The sequence below is a fragment of the Pseudonaja textilis genome, chromosome 2 (assembly GCF_049901715.1).
Source record: "Pseudonaja textilis isolate UNSWEBS1 chromosome 2, rPseTex1.2, whole genome shotgun sequence".
Lineage (NCBI taxonomy): Eukaryota > Metazoa > Chordata > Lepidosauria > Squamata > Elapidae > Pseudonaja > Pseudonaja textilis.
This window is the reverse complement of record NC_141991.1, coordinates 237712493-237729694: the sequence shown is the minus strand read 5'-3', so window position 1 is coordinate 237729694 and position 17202 is coordinate 237712493. Positions and strand designations below refer to the sequence as shown.

Here is a 17202-nt window from a genome sequence, read left to right as displayed (position 1 = left end):
GGAGACCCTACATCATTTCTGACAAATGGCAGTCCAATCTCTTCTTGAAAGTCTCAAGTGATGGCCTTCCCACAACTTCTGAGGGCAACTTCGGTTCCATTGGTTGATTGTTCTCACTGTCAGAAAGTTTCTCCTTATTTCCAGGTTAAATCTCTTCTTGTTCAGTTTCCATCCATTATTCCTTGTCTGGCCTACAGACACTTTAGAAAATAGCTTGACCCCTTTCTCTCTGTGGCAGCCCCTCAGATATTGGAAGACCATTATCATGTATCCCCTGGTCCTTCTCTTTACTAGACTAGCCAAGCCCAGTTCCTGCAACCGTTCATTGTATGTTTTAGTCTCCAGTCCCCTAATCATCCTGGTTGCTCTTCTCTGTACTTTTCCTAGAGTCTCTCTAGAGTCCTCTTTCTCTTTGTAGCAGCATTCTGATGGACTAAAAGGGGACGAGTCTCTTCACTGAAAACAAAAGTTTACAGCTGGTTGTTGTTTTTTTAAACTAAATTTTCAAGCTATCAATTTGGAAACTAATTTTTAGTGTGCAGATAGATACAACAGTTGGTAAGAATCTGACTGTACTCTTCTTTATCCACATAGTTTTGTATGTTAAAAACATATCAAAAGTGCCGTAATGGGAAGAGGAAGAGGTTGGCAATAGAAAATTTCAAAATTCTTCTTGGGACATTCAGTAATGCCTTTAGTGTCCAACTCAAAAGCAAAAACAAAAAATGTGTTCTAAGAGCTCCAGATATCATTACCAAACATGATTTTACAAAAAGCAGGATAGTGAAGGAAGGAAAAGAAGGGAAAAAGGCTGATTTGATATTCAACAGTCTTTGATGACCCAAAGACTCTGCCACCTCACCCAAATGCAAATACAGTAACATTCAAATTAATAAACTGGAAACAAGGGGCTTGTAATACATCGTTCTAGTATATAGCGATCACTCAGAACCTAAAATTAGTATATTATATAAAGGCCTCGCATTGTCCATTTGAATAGTTGCAGTCTTGGATTACTATGTCACTCATCTCTTGTGAGTCTTTCATTATTGTGGAGTTTAGTCAGAGATCAAGACAGATCGAAGAGGCATCAACTCATAACCAAATAAAGCATCAGGAATGAAACAGAAAGCTGTAACTGACCAGGAGTGAAGAAACAAAACAACAATACCATCTCGATAAAACAAAGTGTATCTTTTTTTTAAATATAAAATCTGAATTTGTAGATCTACATACATACATATATATATTACTTGCACTTGCACTTGCTGTGAGCATATATGAAAACTTTTCCTACTTTTCAGGGGTGGGATCCGACTGGTGTAACTACAGGTTCAGTGATTTATGTTTTACACGCACACGCGTACATTTGATGTGCACTGTGCGCAAGTGTAAAACGTCGTCAGCTTGTTGCCTGGACAGCTGAGCAGCGCTGCGTGTGTGCAGCGGTTAAAAAAGCACTTTTTTCCTGCTTTTTCAACCCCAGCTATGCCGCGCAAAGCAGCTGAGGTTGAAAAAGCAGGAAATAAAGGTCAGGTAAGAGCCTGGGCAGGTGGGTGGGCCAAAACAGCAGCAGACATAGAACCGGTTCTATGCTGCTCTTCAGAGCTACCAGTTCTACAGAGCCGGACAGAACCAGTAAAATCCCACCCCTGCTACTTTTATCCAATAAAATCTAATAATGTGCATTGATATAATCCATATGTCTCACAGAAGCCATGCCTAATGTAATCAAGTCCTTTCCAGCAACATCCTGCGCACGCATACAAAGAAGAAATGAGATTCATGCATCGGACAGCACTCCTACTGCACACTTTCTCTCTTGTTTTTACACCCAGCTCAACTTCTCTTCGTTTTCTTTTGTTTCCTATCTGGGTCAATTTGAAATTGTGCAATTTGACCAATTTCAACTTCGTGATCATTTTTTTTTTTGCAACATTCCAGCCAGTTGTTGATGATTAGTTGAAGGTCTATTGGACAATCTGCCGGACTCCAGATATGTTGGATGACAGATTCTAGACACTCCATTAAGCAGGAATGACCAGGTGGTGGTAGGGAGCTTCCCTCCTCACCGAAAAAGCGGGGGTATAACACAGGTAAGAAAGGGGACAGGTGATGTAGTGGCAGCTTCCATTTTTACTTTTTTACTTTTTTGACTCGCTGTGCAGATAACCTGCTAGGCAGCTTGAGTCTTGAGTCAACTTAGAATTACATTTAATAAATAATGAATAAACCTCATCCTATATATGTGGATGGCAACAGGTTAAAGAAGAATGTCATAGGATCTATCGGTGGATTTTATCTTTAAATTGCAGCTGAGACAATAGTCTGATATAAGAAATGCAAAAGAGGGTTGAGGTCTCAGAAGGGATCCTTCTTGGCTCTGAAAGGTAGAAGCAAGGAACGGGAGAGATGCTTTCACACTTGCAAGGTTCTGTTACTATAACTTACAATAAAGGTAATGTTAGTATAAATGGTTTTAGTTTCCTGTCTGGACTATCTCAAAGGGTTGACAGCGAATGGAAAAAGCTCTGACTTTTTTCTAAGTTTCCGTATTGGGCTTTCCTCTTCTTGTTTCATTTTGCTTCTTCTTGTTTTTGTTTCTGAAATGTTTCCAAAGGACAGGTGCATGTTGCATTCAAGCAGGCATCCAAATTAAAATGCTTTCAGCCCCGCCACTTAAGACATTTAATTGCAGAACTGCAGTAGGTATATGGATGCACGCTCAATATTATGATAGTTAATGTCTCTCAAGAGAGAAATTATACACAATGTTTTTTCTGGGAGCAGTTTTCATTTTAAAACTTCCTGGAAAGAACCAATTTCAGTGCATACAAATATTAATTTTTAGAATTCCTCTCGCCTTGAACATGCTAATCCACTCACAAACATTTCAAAACATTTTCAGCTTACATGTGTCTTCCTTTTACATTAGATGGCCAACTTCTACCTTGTGTGTGAACCTTGGCCCGTTCATTGCCAGCTATAAAACATGTTTCAAGAAGAGTTGTTTAGAAAAGCATTTACAGTATAACCTTATGGTGAGTGCCGAAAGAGGAATAAAATCATCGGTACCACATAAGGAATGGGGAATTGAAAATAAATTAAGCCCGTTCCTCATTTCCTCTGGAATGACATTTGACCATTTCAAAAGACCTGGCAATAAAACATATGATTGAGTGATCACCAGAGAATGCCTTTGCTATAAAGCAACACATTAGTGGTGTGTTAGGTATGCCACAACTGTACTTGTGGTTTATGCTATTGCAGGCAGCAAATGAGCTTAGGCTGAGCCCCAGGGATTTCCCAATGGAACTATTTATACTCTTAAGACAGGTGTTACTGTACATTATATAAAGGTTTGATGTGCAGTATTAAACTACATGTTGGGGCTGGGCATTTGTAAAAGAGATAGAAATGCAAATGAGAATTGATTATTTGGATCCTTAAAAAAAAAATCAAACCTGAAGATCCTTTTAAATAGCAATAGTGCTTAGACTTACATACTGCTTCACAGTGCGTTACAGCCCTCTCTAAGTGGCTTACAGAATCAGCATATTGCCCCCAACAGTCTGTGTCTTCATTTTACTGACCTTGGAAGGATGGAAGGCTGCGTCAATTGAGCTGGTGAGGATTGAACTCCTGGCAATGGGCAGAGTTAGCCTGCAATACTGCATTCTAACCACTGCACCACCACAGCTCTTCTTAGACATGAAATACACTATTTGCATAATGTTTTCCTTCCTTTTGCATCCATCTGTACATCCTTAAAAAAATGGAGCAGGAGGTAGTAGACATTTCCCTGGATGGAATGGAATTGAAACCAGAAGCCATTCAAAATTCTAAGAAGGTTCTATTCAGGGTGTCTATGGAAATTCTCAGTCATCCAGGTCATGGTTGTCCCAAAAGTGCTTTTTCAAGAGACAGCTGGACTTGCTTTATTTTTCCTTAAAGATGTTGTGCTTCTCATCCAATAAGAAGCTTCATTCTCTTGGATGAGAAGCAAAATGTCTTCAAGGAAAAACAAAGAAAGTCCAATTGCCTTTTGAAAAAGCATCTTTGGGTTATCTTTAGGATGTTCATTGAAAGAATGCATCATCCCATTCCATTGTTCAACAGACGGGTTGAATGCTGGGGAAGGTACATTTATAGGATAAATATATATATATATATATATATATATATATATATATATATATATATATATATATATATATATATATATATATATTTTTTCTGATGAACTTTATTAAGTTAAATTCCCTTTGGATAAAACTGATCATTTTAAAGGACATCAAAATTGTGCTTACTTTTAAAAATATATTTAGCACATTTGTTCAATTCACAATGTCTATTTAGAGATTACCAGATAGAGTACCAGAGAAGTAGTATTTCACGGCTTTTTTCCTGGGGTGTTTTTGACTTCCAATCCAGCCTAGAGTCCTGAGATTTTTCTAATGCTCCTCATTCAAATACTAACCATATCTCACCATATTTAGCTGCTTACACTAAGGGAAAAAATAAACTAATCTATGGAGGGAATTAAATACACTGACCCTAGAATAATGCAACACCAGAGTTTATATTATTTGTCCCCCTATCACACGTTCCCCTATTTAGTCTTTTACTGCCAACCTAATTCCAAGTAATTCAATTGTATCTTACCCATGGGAAGGAGGAAAAAAAGGAAAGGGAGAAAGGAAAGGAAAGGAAAGGAAAGGAAAGGAAAGGAAAGGAAAGGAAAGGAAAGGAAAGGAAAGGAGGAAGGGAGGGGAAGGGAAGGGAAGGGAAGGGAAAGAAGGAAGGAAATGGTGCCATCCGTAAAACAGAAAAAAAAACCCTACAAATCTTGAATACTTGGAAATCATTTATCAGGACTTATTTATGCATCAGAAGGATGGTTGCTGTTATTCTTAACTAAGGACAAATGCAGATGTGTTTGGCATTGACCTCCTCCCCTTCTTTTGACAGACAGAACAAAGTGCATTTGATGAAGGTCGATTTCATAAGAACATCCAAGGGCTTGACATTCTACTAGCTCTTCCCCTTCTGCCTCAGTGCTTTGAAACTTGGGACCAATTATTTTTCTTGTTGCTATTTATTTCAGAGCTGTCAGTGGCCTCCTACCCTGCCCAAAATCGCTCTCACTTCTCTGAGCAAAGCATCTGAAGCTTCCCAGGCTAACATTCCAAGTTCTTTTAGTTGTCCCTAGAAAGTAGCGCATGTCTGAAGGCAATAACAGCCTTCTCTCTATATGAGAGAAGAATTGTGAATGTAGCTCTTTGGACATGGCAGCCTTTCAATTCCAGAGCCCTTTCTCTCACTCTCCTCTCTCTCCCCCTCCCTCCCCTCCCCTCTCCCTCCCTCCCCTCTCCCTCCCCCCTTCCTCACACACACACACGAAACACATCTCTTGCCAAATAAAAACTAGAGCAAGTGCATATATCATATCACAAATCCAGGAGGCATGTGGATCATTTGAACAGGATGTTTCAGTGCTATCGTGGTTTGGATCTCTGGCTACTGCTAACACAGAAATGTTTGTACATCCCAGCCTCTAGCATTCTTACCATTAAGCTTTCCCTCTAGGCTTTAATGTGGCTGCTTCTGTTGATGGATGAAATTAGCCTCTGTAGTAACTGGAATAGGATGTGCAAAAGATGTGGTGTTGCAATATAAATGACTTTTATCCTGAGTTGTTCTGACCTATTCTGAAATATGGCCTCTCTAAGTAAAAAAAGAACCCGCTCATGGGTAGGCTGGAATTTAATTATTATTTTAATTTGGGAAGAACGGTGGGAAAGTTGACAGCTTTGCTCAAGAACAAGATGGAAGGAATGAGATACATAAAAAGGACAGGAAAAAAGACAGCCCCAGAAAGGAATACTCAAAGATGGTATGATAATAGATGGGACATTGTGCTGGCAGACTAGCCATTTTTTTTTCATTAAAGCACTAGAAATTTAATGTGTGTGAGAGAGAATATAAACCCCAAAAGGCATAAGCATCAGATGGGATCAAAATCAGTGAATTAGCGCAGTGTTTCTCAACCTCAGGAACTTTAAGATTTTATTTATTTATTTTGTCAGGCAATTATAAGATAATAGGTGTAAGTAAAAACATAGTTATGAATACATGGATACATATAAGAAAAATAAAAGAAACAATAGGACAGAGATGGTAGGCATGTTGGTGCGCTTATGCACGTCTCTTACAGACCTCTTAGGAAAGGGGTGAGGTCAATAGTAGACAGTTAAAGGTTAGAAAGGTTAAAGTTTTGGAGGTTTGGGGAAGAAACCACAGAGTCAGGTAGAGTATTCCAGAGATTGACCACTCTGTTGCTGAAGTCCTATTTCCTGCAATCTAGTTTGGTGCAATTAACCTTGAGTTTGTATCTATTGTTTGCTCTTGTATTGTTATGGTTCAAGCTGAAGTATTCATTGACAGGTAGGACATTGCAATGTATGATTTTATATACCATACTTAGATCAGACCGAAGGTGGTTTGGTTCTTGGTTTTCTAGGTCTAGAAATTCAAGTCTGGTGGCATAAGGATATATGGATATATTGAAGTCCACACATTGAAGTTGAAGTGGTGAACAGAACATTGGGGTGCAAGCCACTGAGGCTTTCACGGTGACACTCCACCTGCCATCCTGTCAATTTTTAAAAAAATAAAATTTTATTTGTATTTTACACAAAAAACCTAACAAGAACTAATATTCAATTCTTCTGCATTCACCCATGGACATGAGACAAAAAGGGACATAGTCTCCATTCAGGCAGAGGGCTTCCGTTAAACCTCCAGTTTAGAATTAGAATTGTTTCCTTTCACAAGGTCCTCTTTAATAGCTCCAGGTTCTCTCCATGTTGAAAGGCATTCCATTTGTTAAATTTCAGCAGGGGAGTTTGGTGTAAAAACTATTCAGTGGGGTCTTATATCACTTTTAAAAAAATATTTTTCTATATCTTTACCTTTGGAAAATTCAAATTTAGGAGGAGAGAAAGGATTCTCCTAAAACATGTATTGCTACAGTCAGTCAATCACAAGTGATTGGTGAAATGTCTTGATGAGTCCCAAGAGTCTCATGAATTAGAAATCTGGAGAGTTCGTTGTTGTTGTTTTTTATCTTTCACATGTGCTTCAACTAGCTGAATGTACACAAGTATATAGAACAAGGCCAGTTGCTGTTCAGAGGCAGAATTGCTTTATATTGCCTAAGAAATCAGCCATCGGTCATGTATGTAAGGGACCCCCAGAGCAACAAATCCCCTCAGCTAATATACGTCTGATTCCCAATAAGGTGACCTTGTACTGAAACAGGGCATCTGCCGGGAGAGGTTAAAAAAAACACCTCAAGATGGCACCCACAACCATGTGATCCAAGCTCTGTATGAGTGATGTCACAGGAAAAAGGATGGAGCATAAATTGTGCAAGTGCAGCCACCATCTTGGCTTTTTTCGAGGGGGACAACCCAAAGCCTTACCTGCCTTTGAGATTCTGTTCCAAAAAGTCAGGAGACAAAAGCCATCTTTAAAGTTGTGCAACAATGACAATTAATTACCTCATAACAATAGAAAGAAGCTTTATTTCATAAAAAGTTTATAAAATGCATATTGTACAAAAATAAAGTCTGTAGAGAACTTTGCTTGACACAAACGGCTGAGACGTCAATTGGAGGTGAAGTAAAAATCCCCAATAATAACAATTATGTTTTATTTTTTTTATTTTTTTTCCAATTCTTATTTCCAGAATGGGCAAAAATCACAAACTTTACCTTTTTGGTTTGTTAGCATTAAGCTGCTATTAACAGGTGAAAAAGGCTGGGGAAACAGGCTGAGGGGAAACTACTGGTTGCTGAAAGAGACTCACAGCAAAGGCGAACTGATTCCTGTAAAGGTGCTTGAATGCTTCATGAGAAGAAATGGAACCTGTTGCCCTGGTTGGTTTGGATCAGGGGTGGGATTCTACCGGTTCAGACTGGTTCATGCAAACCGGTAGTTACAGCAATGATTTGGCCCCACCCACCTGCCCCTGCCCTAGTCTGTCCTTTATTTCTGGGATTTTCAGCTCAGCTGATTAGCGCAGCACAGAGGATTGCCACGCCTCAGCTGACTTACTCACCAGGGCTGCAGTAGAAGCTAAGTATTAGAGTGCGCATTCACTGAATCGGTTGTTACACCGGTTGAATCCCACCCCTGGTTTGGATGAATATTCTGAGGGTATCATTTTGCCTTCTGCAGGCTTCCCTGTCTGAAAAGATAACTGTACTCATGCATACAGAAAAGCTTGAGAATAGGAACTATGATGTTCTTACATCATCAAATCCATTAGATTTTTCCAATTGATGACCGCATAGTACCATATTATGATTAAGGATAAACCAGTCATAAAACTACAACATATCCTAAACATGACAGCCAATTGTTCAGAATATGTACCAGCCGAATTTATGCCTTGCTTATTTAACTTACAGGGAACACAATGAGGTTCATGCATTGCACTAAACCATAAACCCTGGTTTCGACATAGCAGTTAGATAGCTTCACAAAAGCCAAAACTCATTTAGTACATTATGGCTTAATACAAGATGTGAAACTGCTATTGGTCCTGATTTGCCAGAAGCAATCAAGATTTAACAGACTGATGGATTGTAATGCAGCCTATTTGGGAATATTCCTTCTATGTTAAAATTCAGATTGTGGAAACTCATTAAAGGATAAACTTTCATGCAGTCTTGTATCCTGTCATGTGACCATTCTACCACTATTCCTTCATCATTTTTTTCTCCTTTTGGATAAAATCCAGTAAAATTCCTTTTGTTTCAGTGGGAATATTAAACAAATGTTTAAATCCTTTCTATGAAAGCCAGACTTACAGGAAACATCAAAGGTTCACTGGAAAGGAAATTAAAACTGGAAGTAAATGTGACAATAATTCTAGCTGAAAGAGTCTTAGGTTGCTCTCTGGAGTAAGTCCTATTGAATGTAATCAGTTTTACCTCTGAGTAGATAGGCATTGATGCTGTTAATATTTGTTTAGATGTGGAAATATAGGGTAGCAGCTGGCTATGTTATCGTAGCTCAATAGTTTCGACTTCAGTGAATCTTGATCCTTACCAGCATAGCTGCCAGTTTGACACTCCTGCCTTAGAACATAGGACAACTCTGTTGGAAGGGACCTTGGAAGTCTTCTAGTCCAACCCCACCCAAGCAGGAAACCCTATAATATTTCAGACAAATAACTGTCCAATCTTTTCTTACAAACCTCCAGTGTTGGAGTACCCACAGCTTCTGGAGGCAAGTTGTTCCACTAAATTTTCGAATTAATTCTTAATTATTATTAATTGTAGGTGAAACCACAACTGGGAGCATTCTCACATTGTTCTAACCCATATATCAAGGAAACCCGTTTCTTTTCTCCAGTAGACCTGGCATTTTATAAGTCAAAATATCTGGATGCTTCTACACTGCCTCCGTCTACGCTAACCTACAGGGCTATGGATGCTTCAAAAAGTATATCAGAGAAGAACCTTGCACATTTGCACAAGTATGAATGCAGGACTCTCTGCTAGACAGTAAGGCAGCTCATAGTTGTTCAGGTTAATACCTAAACTTGAAGAAAAGTTGCAGCTGCTTTAAGAATCACGTAAGTCAACTCCTTAAAGCAATGAGATTGTTCTCTAGAGGCCTGCTGGGGGTGGGGTAGGGAAGAAAACTTTTTAGCAAATAGCAGAGAACTGTCAAGCTTGTGCAAGAAGTCTGAAGCCCCTTCTCTGAATCATTTTGGAAGCAGGTGCAGCCCTTTTAAACAATTAAAACTAGGGGTATGTTCCTTTTCATTTTAACTGGGGATGCTGCTGAACACAGGAGAATATATCTCTAAAAGGAGCATGGATAGCAACAGCCGCACACATTTCTGGAGCAACAGGATAAAAAGTGGCTTCAAGATGAGCATTAGGCAGGCACGTGAGATGTAATCCATAGAAAGGTCAACATCCCTAGGACAAAATCAAAATATTTTGCTGTAAGCTTTAGAAACCTTTTCCCAAATGGATGGAACACATTCTCGATGACAGAGATATACTGAACTGTTGGCTTAAATCCCACTCAGATCCCATTCTTGCAATAGATATTTCTCAGATGCAAAGGCCGCATGAATGAAGTGTATGCACAGCACAGCAAAATTACTTATCAACATTTCCAAAAACAAAGTGCTTGGAATTATTTTTAAAATAATTCTCATATACCCAACTCCAATGAAATTAATCGAAGTTAAATCTATTTTATTTCAGTAGAATACTAATGTGATGGGCTTGGGAATATATTCCATTGATTTCAGAAATCTTATTTTCAATGTTAATATGAATAGAGTTATAGCCCGGGATATGATATACGGTATATTCTCTGAATTACAGTCACTTATGTTTATTGGAGACCAATTGTATAAAAAAATAAGAGTCAAAAAGAGATAGAAATTGCACTTAAAATATTTGGATGAAAATTATCGTGTTTCCATGTCTGTAGTACATTTGCAATGGTAGCAGACATGAAAAAAGTAATATTTGCAGGTTTTAGTCAAAGTTTCAATAGCATCCATGATAATGTAATCAAAGTTCCACCTGTATTTTTATGTACATACATGATATGCATAAAAAACAGGTGGGACTTGGAACCCACTATTGTGGCTGCCACCTTGAGGACATCTCTGCACACAAATGAATCAATTCTTCTGTATTTGCTTTCTGGTGGAAAAAAAATAAGGCTACATTTTGATGAAATTTTCATAATGGATTAATTGGTGTTGAGTGCAATTTTTATTTTTTTTCATTATTACATAATCCACATGTGCTCTGTAGTTTTTGGCAGAATGAGATAACATGGCTTTCTTTTCTCTTTGGTCTTTATCTTATCAAATGCTGATAATTTTTTTTCAAATTCCACATTAATTATTTTCTACGTGTTATGGTGTTGCAAATCCAATAAATATTCTACCTACTACATCAAAGAAATAACTGTTGAATTCTGTCAGGCAGTTAAAAGACACTGGCTCTCTTTCTTTTTGGAAGAAACCTCTGAACACTGTAGGACTGGGGGAAATTTTCTTTTGGACTGTCTCCACGTGGCAGATTTAACTTAAGAGGGGGATTGTAGAAGTTCCTAGCTATCTCACCTTGGTAAACGATACATATTGAAACACGGGTCTTCCTTGCCTCCATAGTTCAATTGTATGAAGGTAGGATTGGCAGATAGCTCAAGTAGAAAATGGTGAGCATAAAGTTATGTGTCCCAAGAAGCCACAAGTAATCATCCTATAAGATAATATATTACATGAAAAAATAAAGGTGTGGCAGGGAGAATGGAAAGCTTAATTCAAGAATATATTAAGATTCATAAAGTTCCTATATCTCAGTATGTCTATGGAGATTTTCAGTCTTCCAGGTCATGGCTGTCCCAAAGATGCTTTTTCAAAAGCCAACTGGAATTTGTTTTGCGTTGAAGATGTTTCACTTCTCATCCAAGAAACTTCTTGAATTCTCATACATTGCACTTCAGAACTGAAGAAGCTTCTGCGGGGATGAAAAGCTAAATGTCTTCAAGGGAAAACAAAGTCCAGTTGCCCTTAAAAAAGCACCTTTGGGATGATTATATCTCAGTAGTAATATGGTAGGCAATAGCAGCAGAAATAGCAAACCAGTTTCAAACATGTAAGATCTTCATTTTCATTTCCTGGGACCTTTGCTTTAAGAACATTATATTAGAACACTGGGAGATAAAACTCTTTTTAGCTATTGTCAGTCAGAATCAAAAGGCAGGAGAAAAGGATCTGGCTTATTGTGAACTATTGTCATAAGTAATAAAGATTCTAAAATTTGCACAATTTAATCCCTCCCCTCATGCTACTCTTTAAAAACAAGGAGAGCTCCATTAGAAACGTTGATTAAATTCCTAGGTGTATTTAAACAACGTTTTAGCAGCTTAAGACCAATACTAGGAACTAACATCTGCCAAAGACTACAGAAATACTATATAACTACTTTTTCATAATGGGTGAAATGTTCAGATACTATGAATATGTTTCCAGGTATAAAATGCTCTTCATCAATACTATGCAAGGATGTAAAATGCTTCTTAGGAGAAGACTTTGATATAAACATCCCAAGAAACATTATGTTCCATCTGAAGCAGAAACAATGTAGAAAATTAAGAATCACCGAATTGGGCACTATCAAATATTGTTCACTTCATTGAGACAGCATTAAACAAATACTTAATTTCCTTGTCTAAATGGCCAATGACTAAGCCTTTGCTGCAATGGGTTTGCCTCAGCTCTAAGTCCCTTTCAAATAGATACTTGTATAGTTGTTATTTTAGGGACTATGTCAAGCCTGGGCATCCAACAATTTGTATGCAGATTTCCACTGAAATGCACTTCAGATAATTTAAAAGAACATTGTATTAAAAATGTATGCAGATATTCATCTAGTGCAGTGCTTCTCAACCTTAGCAACTTTAAGAAAGGTAGACTTCAATTCCCAGAATTCCCCAGGAAAAGCCTGGCTGGGGAATTCTGGGAGTTGAAGTCCACCTTTCTTAAAGTTGCCAAGTTTGACAAATTCTGATCTACCGCATACAACAGTTTGTATCAGTTGACCCAATGGCTTCTTATTGGAGATAATGGTTTTTGAAATGAATATAGTTCAGTTGTTTGAAAGCCATCCCTAAGTTATTATTTCAAATAGCTCATCTTTGATGGCGTCCAATCACTTTCCTATGCTGAATGAGGCCAAGGAAGAGACACCTCAAAATTAAACCCATTAAGATCTGACAGAATATTCATCTATCAGAATATTCTTGATATTTTCTGGTCTTTATGGTACTTTGCCTCTCCTCACCTTCAAAGGTAACAAAGTATGACATCTCTTCTGACCTCAACCCTTCCCAACAACATGGTCAGAAGTTAAGGACCCTTCAAACGTTCAACTAGTTAAAGAAGATCAGTGATAAAACATATTGCAATGAGTATGATGAAGTACTGTCCAATTGGGCTTCCATGATTTTTGTTCAAATGGTAAAGTAAGTGATTTTTTAAAAAACAATAACAACAACAACAGTTTGCTTTTCTTATATGAATTCTTAATACTTTTTTTTTTTAAAAAAAGAAAAACGATATACCTTGATCCCAGCATTACTATCCCATTGTAACTTTGGCACCTCTTTAGAAGAAAGAAGCTTTAATAAATAACGAAACTGAAACTCATGTCTGAACCATAATAAATAATAATAATAACTTAAATCTCAATAAATATTTTCTCTAGATTTGACTTTAAACAGGATGCATTGCATCAAGTAGTCTTTCTTTTCACTCACGATGACCGCAAATAAAAAATGTAGTTCAAATGTAGTAAGTGACCTTCTTTAAACCATTAAAAGATCCACATTTTTTAAAAAATGGCATTTTGCTAGACAGGTGATTAAAAACACAGCCTGCTATGTTGAGAAACAGAAAGGATAATATATCTCTCCCCCTCCAACGTTAATCCTTTTTCAGTTACATTCTAAATTAGTTAGCTTTTAGAAATCCTCCATCTTTTTCATAATCATTTGTTTAGAATTTAGCAATATAATTAAAAGTTGAGCTTGGCTTTTTTCCCATACAGGTACTCCTTGACTTACATTCACCATCGAGACCAGAAGTTCTGTTGCTAAGCAAGATGATCCATTAAGTAAGCCCCACTCAATTTTACAACATTTTTTGTCATGGTTTTTAAGCAAATTACTCCAGTTATTAAGTGAATCGCACGATTCAGTGAATCCGGCTTCACCAATCAACTTTGCCTGTTGGCAGCCAGCTGGGAAGGTGATCACAGATGGTGATCTCCTGACCTCAGAATACAACAACGGTCGTAAATACAGTTGATGCCAGTTGCCAAGCACCTGAATTTTGATCACAGGATCATGGGGATAATGCAATGGTCATAAGCGTGAGGATCACTTGTAAGGCCCCTTTTTCAGGTCGATAACTTCACATGGTTGGCACATGAATGATTGTTAATTGAGGGCTGCCTGTATATAAAAATATGGAATTGCTTTTGATTTACAGCTAGTCCTCAAATTACGACCACAATTCAGCCCAAAATTTCTGTTGCTAAGTGAAACATTTGTTAAGTGAGTTTGCCCCATTTTTTTTACTTTTCTTGTGACAGTTGTTAAGTGAATCTGGCTTCTCCATAGATTTTTCTTGACAGAAGGGTCACGAAAGCTGATCCCATAACCCTGGGACATTGCAACCATCCTATGTATGAGTCAGTTACCATGAATTTTGATCGTGTGACCAGGGGGATGTTGCAAAGGTTGTAAGTGTGAAAAGCGGTCCTAAGTCACTTTTTTCAGTGCCGTTGTAACTTTGAACGGCCCCTAAACAAACTCTTGTAAGTCGAGGATTACTTGTATATGTAGCTCTACTTGAAGCTTTGTAACTAGGGGACTCTGTTGTGAGTCTACTTTCTAACCGATTGGTATGGGTAAACTAGTTCTGCGTTATTCATAAGGCACAGGAACAGAATCTGATTATTAGCTTTACATCACAGAAAAGAGGGATGTTGTGATGTACAATTTAGCTAAGTGGTCTGTAGATCAAGGGCCGAATTTCAAGTTCAGATTTCCATGAAGGATTTCTAAAAGAGATCATTAGCAATGGAAGACAAAGGTCTACCCTACCTAGGCTTTCCAAGTATCAAAAAAGTGCTGAGTGAATTGTTGGGAATTGTCCGTTCTCAAGCTGGGAAAATTTAGCCAGCAATTTGTATGAACGGCAAGTTCTGCTAGGATAATTTCCTCCTTCCATCAAGTGTGTTTTATCCATTATCACATCTCTATATATTCCACTCTTGCATCTCAAATATCCTGATAAATTCCTCAGGATTGCTCAGACAGTTGGCCTTCCTCAACCTGGGATCTCAGTTTTCAGAATGCTTCAGCCAGTATGGCCATTATGAAATAATTCTGGAAACCCAGTCCATATTGACTGAAGGATGCAAGGTTAGGGAAGGTTTGAAAGATCAGAGGGGAGAGATTAACAAGAGTAAAATCATGGCTAGGGTTGGGTAACCAAAGCATAGTTCCTCTTTAACGTGCATCAGACATGCATGAAAAGGGTTGGAACTCCAGCCATCTGATCATGGTGGCCATTCTAACATTGTTGACACTGTCCCCCACTCCCAGAAGCCCCTGCAGCTGACCGTGAAACACATTCTTCTCAATATGAAAGAAAGACTATGCCTCCAGATCGGGATGAAGGCCTACTACATTAGTTTAACTTCAATTTGGAGGGAGGGGGGAAGAGAGAAAACAAAGAAGGAAAGGAGCTTGTATTGATAAGCACCTGTTCGACCAAGTTTTGCCAATGGTGGATCACCTCAAAACCAGTGGTGTAAAGTAATTCCCATTCATCCTGGATCTCAGCCCCTGAGCATTGATGTCTATTTGCCTTCCTGTAGAAACCAAAAGCTCCATCATGTTGTAGCTTCACCAGTTATCCCGTGCTGGATTTCCATCAACCAGGCTCCCACAGCTGTTGTTCTCCTGTATGCTTGGTCCTCTTCCTTCATCTGAAGCCAACTTTTTCTTTCCTCAGGAGCCTTGGTCCCCTTCGTTGCCCATTTTAGCAGGAATGCAATATCATAGCCATGTCCAAACACACAAGGACATCAAACGCACCCACATTTTTTAGCGGAATGTTTCCTCAGTATGTGATAAGTTGATAGGTCATCGTCCAAAAATGAAACGTCATCATCATAAGCAATGGGTCTGCAACAAGGCTGTGGCCTGATTTTGTCACTGACCAACTTTTTATTTTGGGTTAAATTGTTTAGAATTTGGTCATACAGGGTTACAGCAGTCTCGCACGAACCACTACAATAACGGAAAATCAATTCTTCTTTGGTAGTGTATCCCAAACCCAAGTCAGTCACATTTAAGTGAATCTCACTTAAGACACAATCCCGAGATTTGAGCCTTTGAGCTCTCCGTCCTTTCCTGTTGTTGGAATTATTGTTCCTTCCTGCATTTTGCCGGTTTCTTTCCCGTCTGGAGAAACGTGGTTTATCTGGTGACCTCTTTAGTCTTTTTAAAGTGGTTTGAATAAAATCCATCACATCCTCAAGTTGGCTGGGATAATCCACAAGTATATTAGCTGTTTGGAAAAGGAGAAAAACAATTTGTCAAATGATTGCATATCCATCTTATTTCACATGGAGAAAATTACCGAAATTGCTTACTGAAATTTCTAGCAGGCACATGGTTAAATCTGGGAGTGACAACTGAATATGTTAAAGGCTACAAAATTCAATTTTTTAAAATTTCTTTATTACTGGATTTATTACTGGACCCAACTCAACAATGAGACTCTGAGTGATACACTAACAAAACACAAGCCATAAACCAAACAAGAACCATAGTGTGAAAACAGATATTGTACAATACATAAATATGACATATAGAATATAAAGTGATGACCAGTAAACAACCAAAAGGAAACTCTGCTCATCTGGACCCAAATTATTCCATGATCATGCCAGTTTAACAAAATGTATGTTCTATAGGCATGTATTCAAAATTCACAAGGATTAATACATCAATTAATAAATCAAGACAAGAAAATTCATTGCTGCCTTCTTCTTTTAGGAACAGACATTATATAAGGTGATTGTGAAAATTCCAACATTACTTCTGATGTTTAAAGAAGTCCATAGGACAGACTAACCTATTTAATACATATCCATTGGTTGACTAAGTGTTTCCATGGAAAACTAGATTAAGTGAAATATTAGATTGTGATGTATTCTCACAGCACCTAGTCACTCTTGAACAGACAGAAAACTTCCTTAACTTGATATTCCCACTGCATTGGAGTACAACTGTAATTTCTATCCAGGGGAACCACTGGGAATTATGAAAGTGGTGATCTGATACATTTGGAGGGTTCAGATTACAGAAAATTGTTCTATTCCTTGTCTATGACACTCTATAAGTTGCCTATTCATCGTTCTATTCCATTTCCACAACTGTCTGAGCATTGTTATCCACCTTTTATGGTAAAAATGAGCACAAATTACAGCTGGAAGAGAAGGACATTTTTATTTGGAGCATGGCAATGACACAGTGAATAGGATTGAAATGTTGGTCTTCAAATTTATTCAG

At 38.0% G+C, this 17202-nt stretch overlaps 1 protein-coding gene across 2 annotated transcripts in view; it reads right to left on the bottom strand.

Annotated features, from left to right (window-relative positions):
- Positions 1-14208: 14208 nt before the first annotated feature.
- Positions 14209-17202, bottom strand: part of GDNF (glial cell derived neurotrophic factor) — a 31029-nt gene continuing 28035 nt past the window's right edge. For both annotated transcript variants that reach the window (XM_026714258.2, XM_087927368.1), the window contains exon 3: positions 14209-16195. In XM_026714258.2, the coding sequence (XP_026570043.1) occupies positions 15711-16195 (485 nt within the window). In that variant the 3' untranslated portion in view covers positions 14209-15710. The remainder of the gene's footprint in view (positions 16196-17202) is intronic.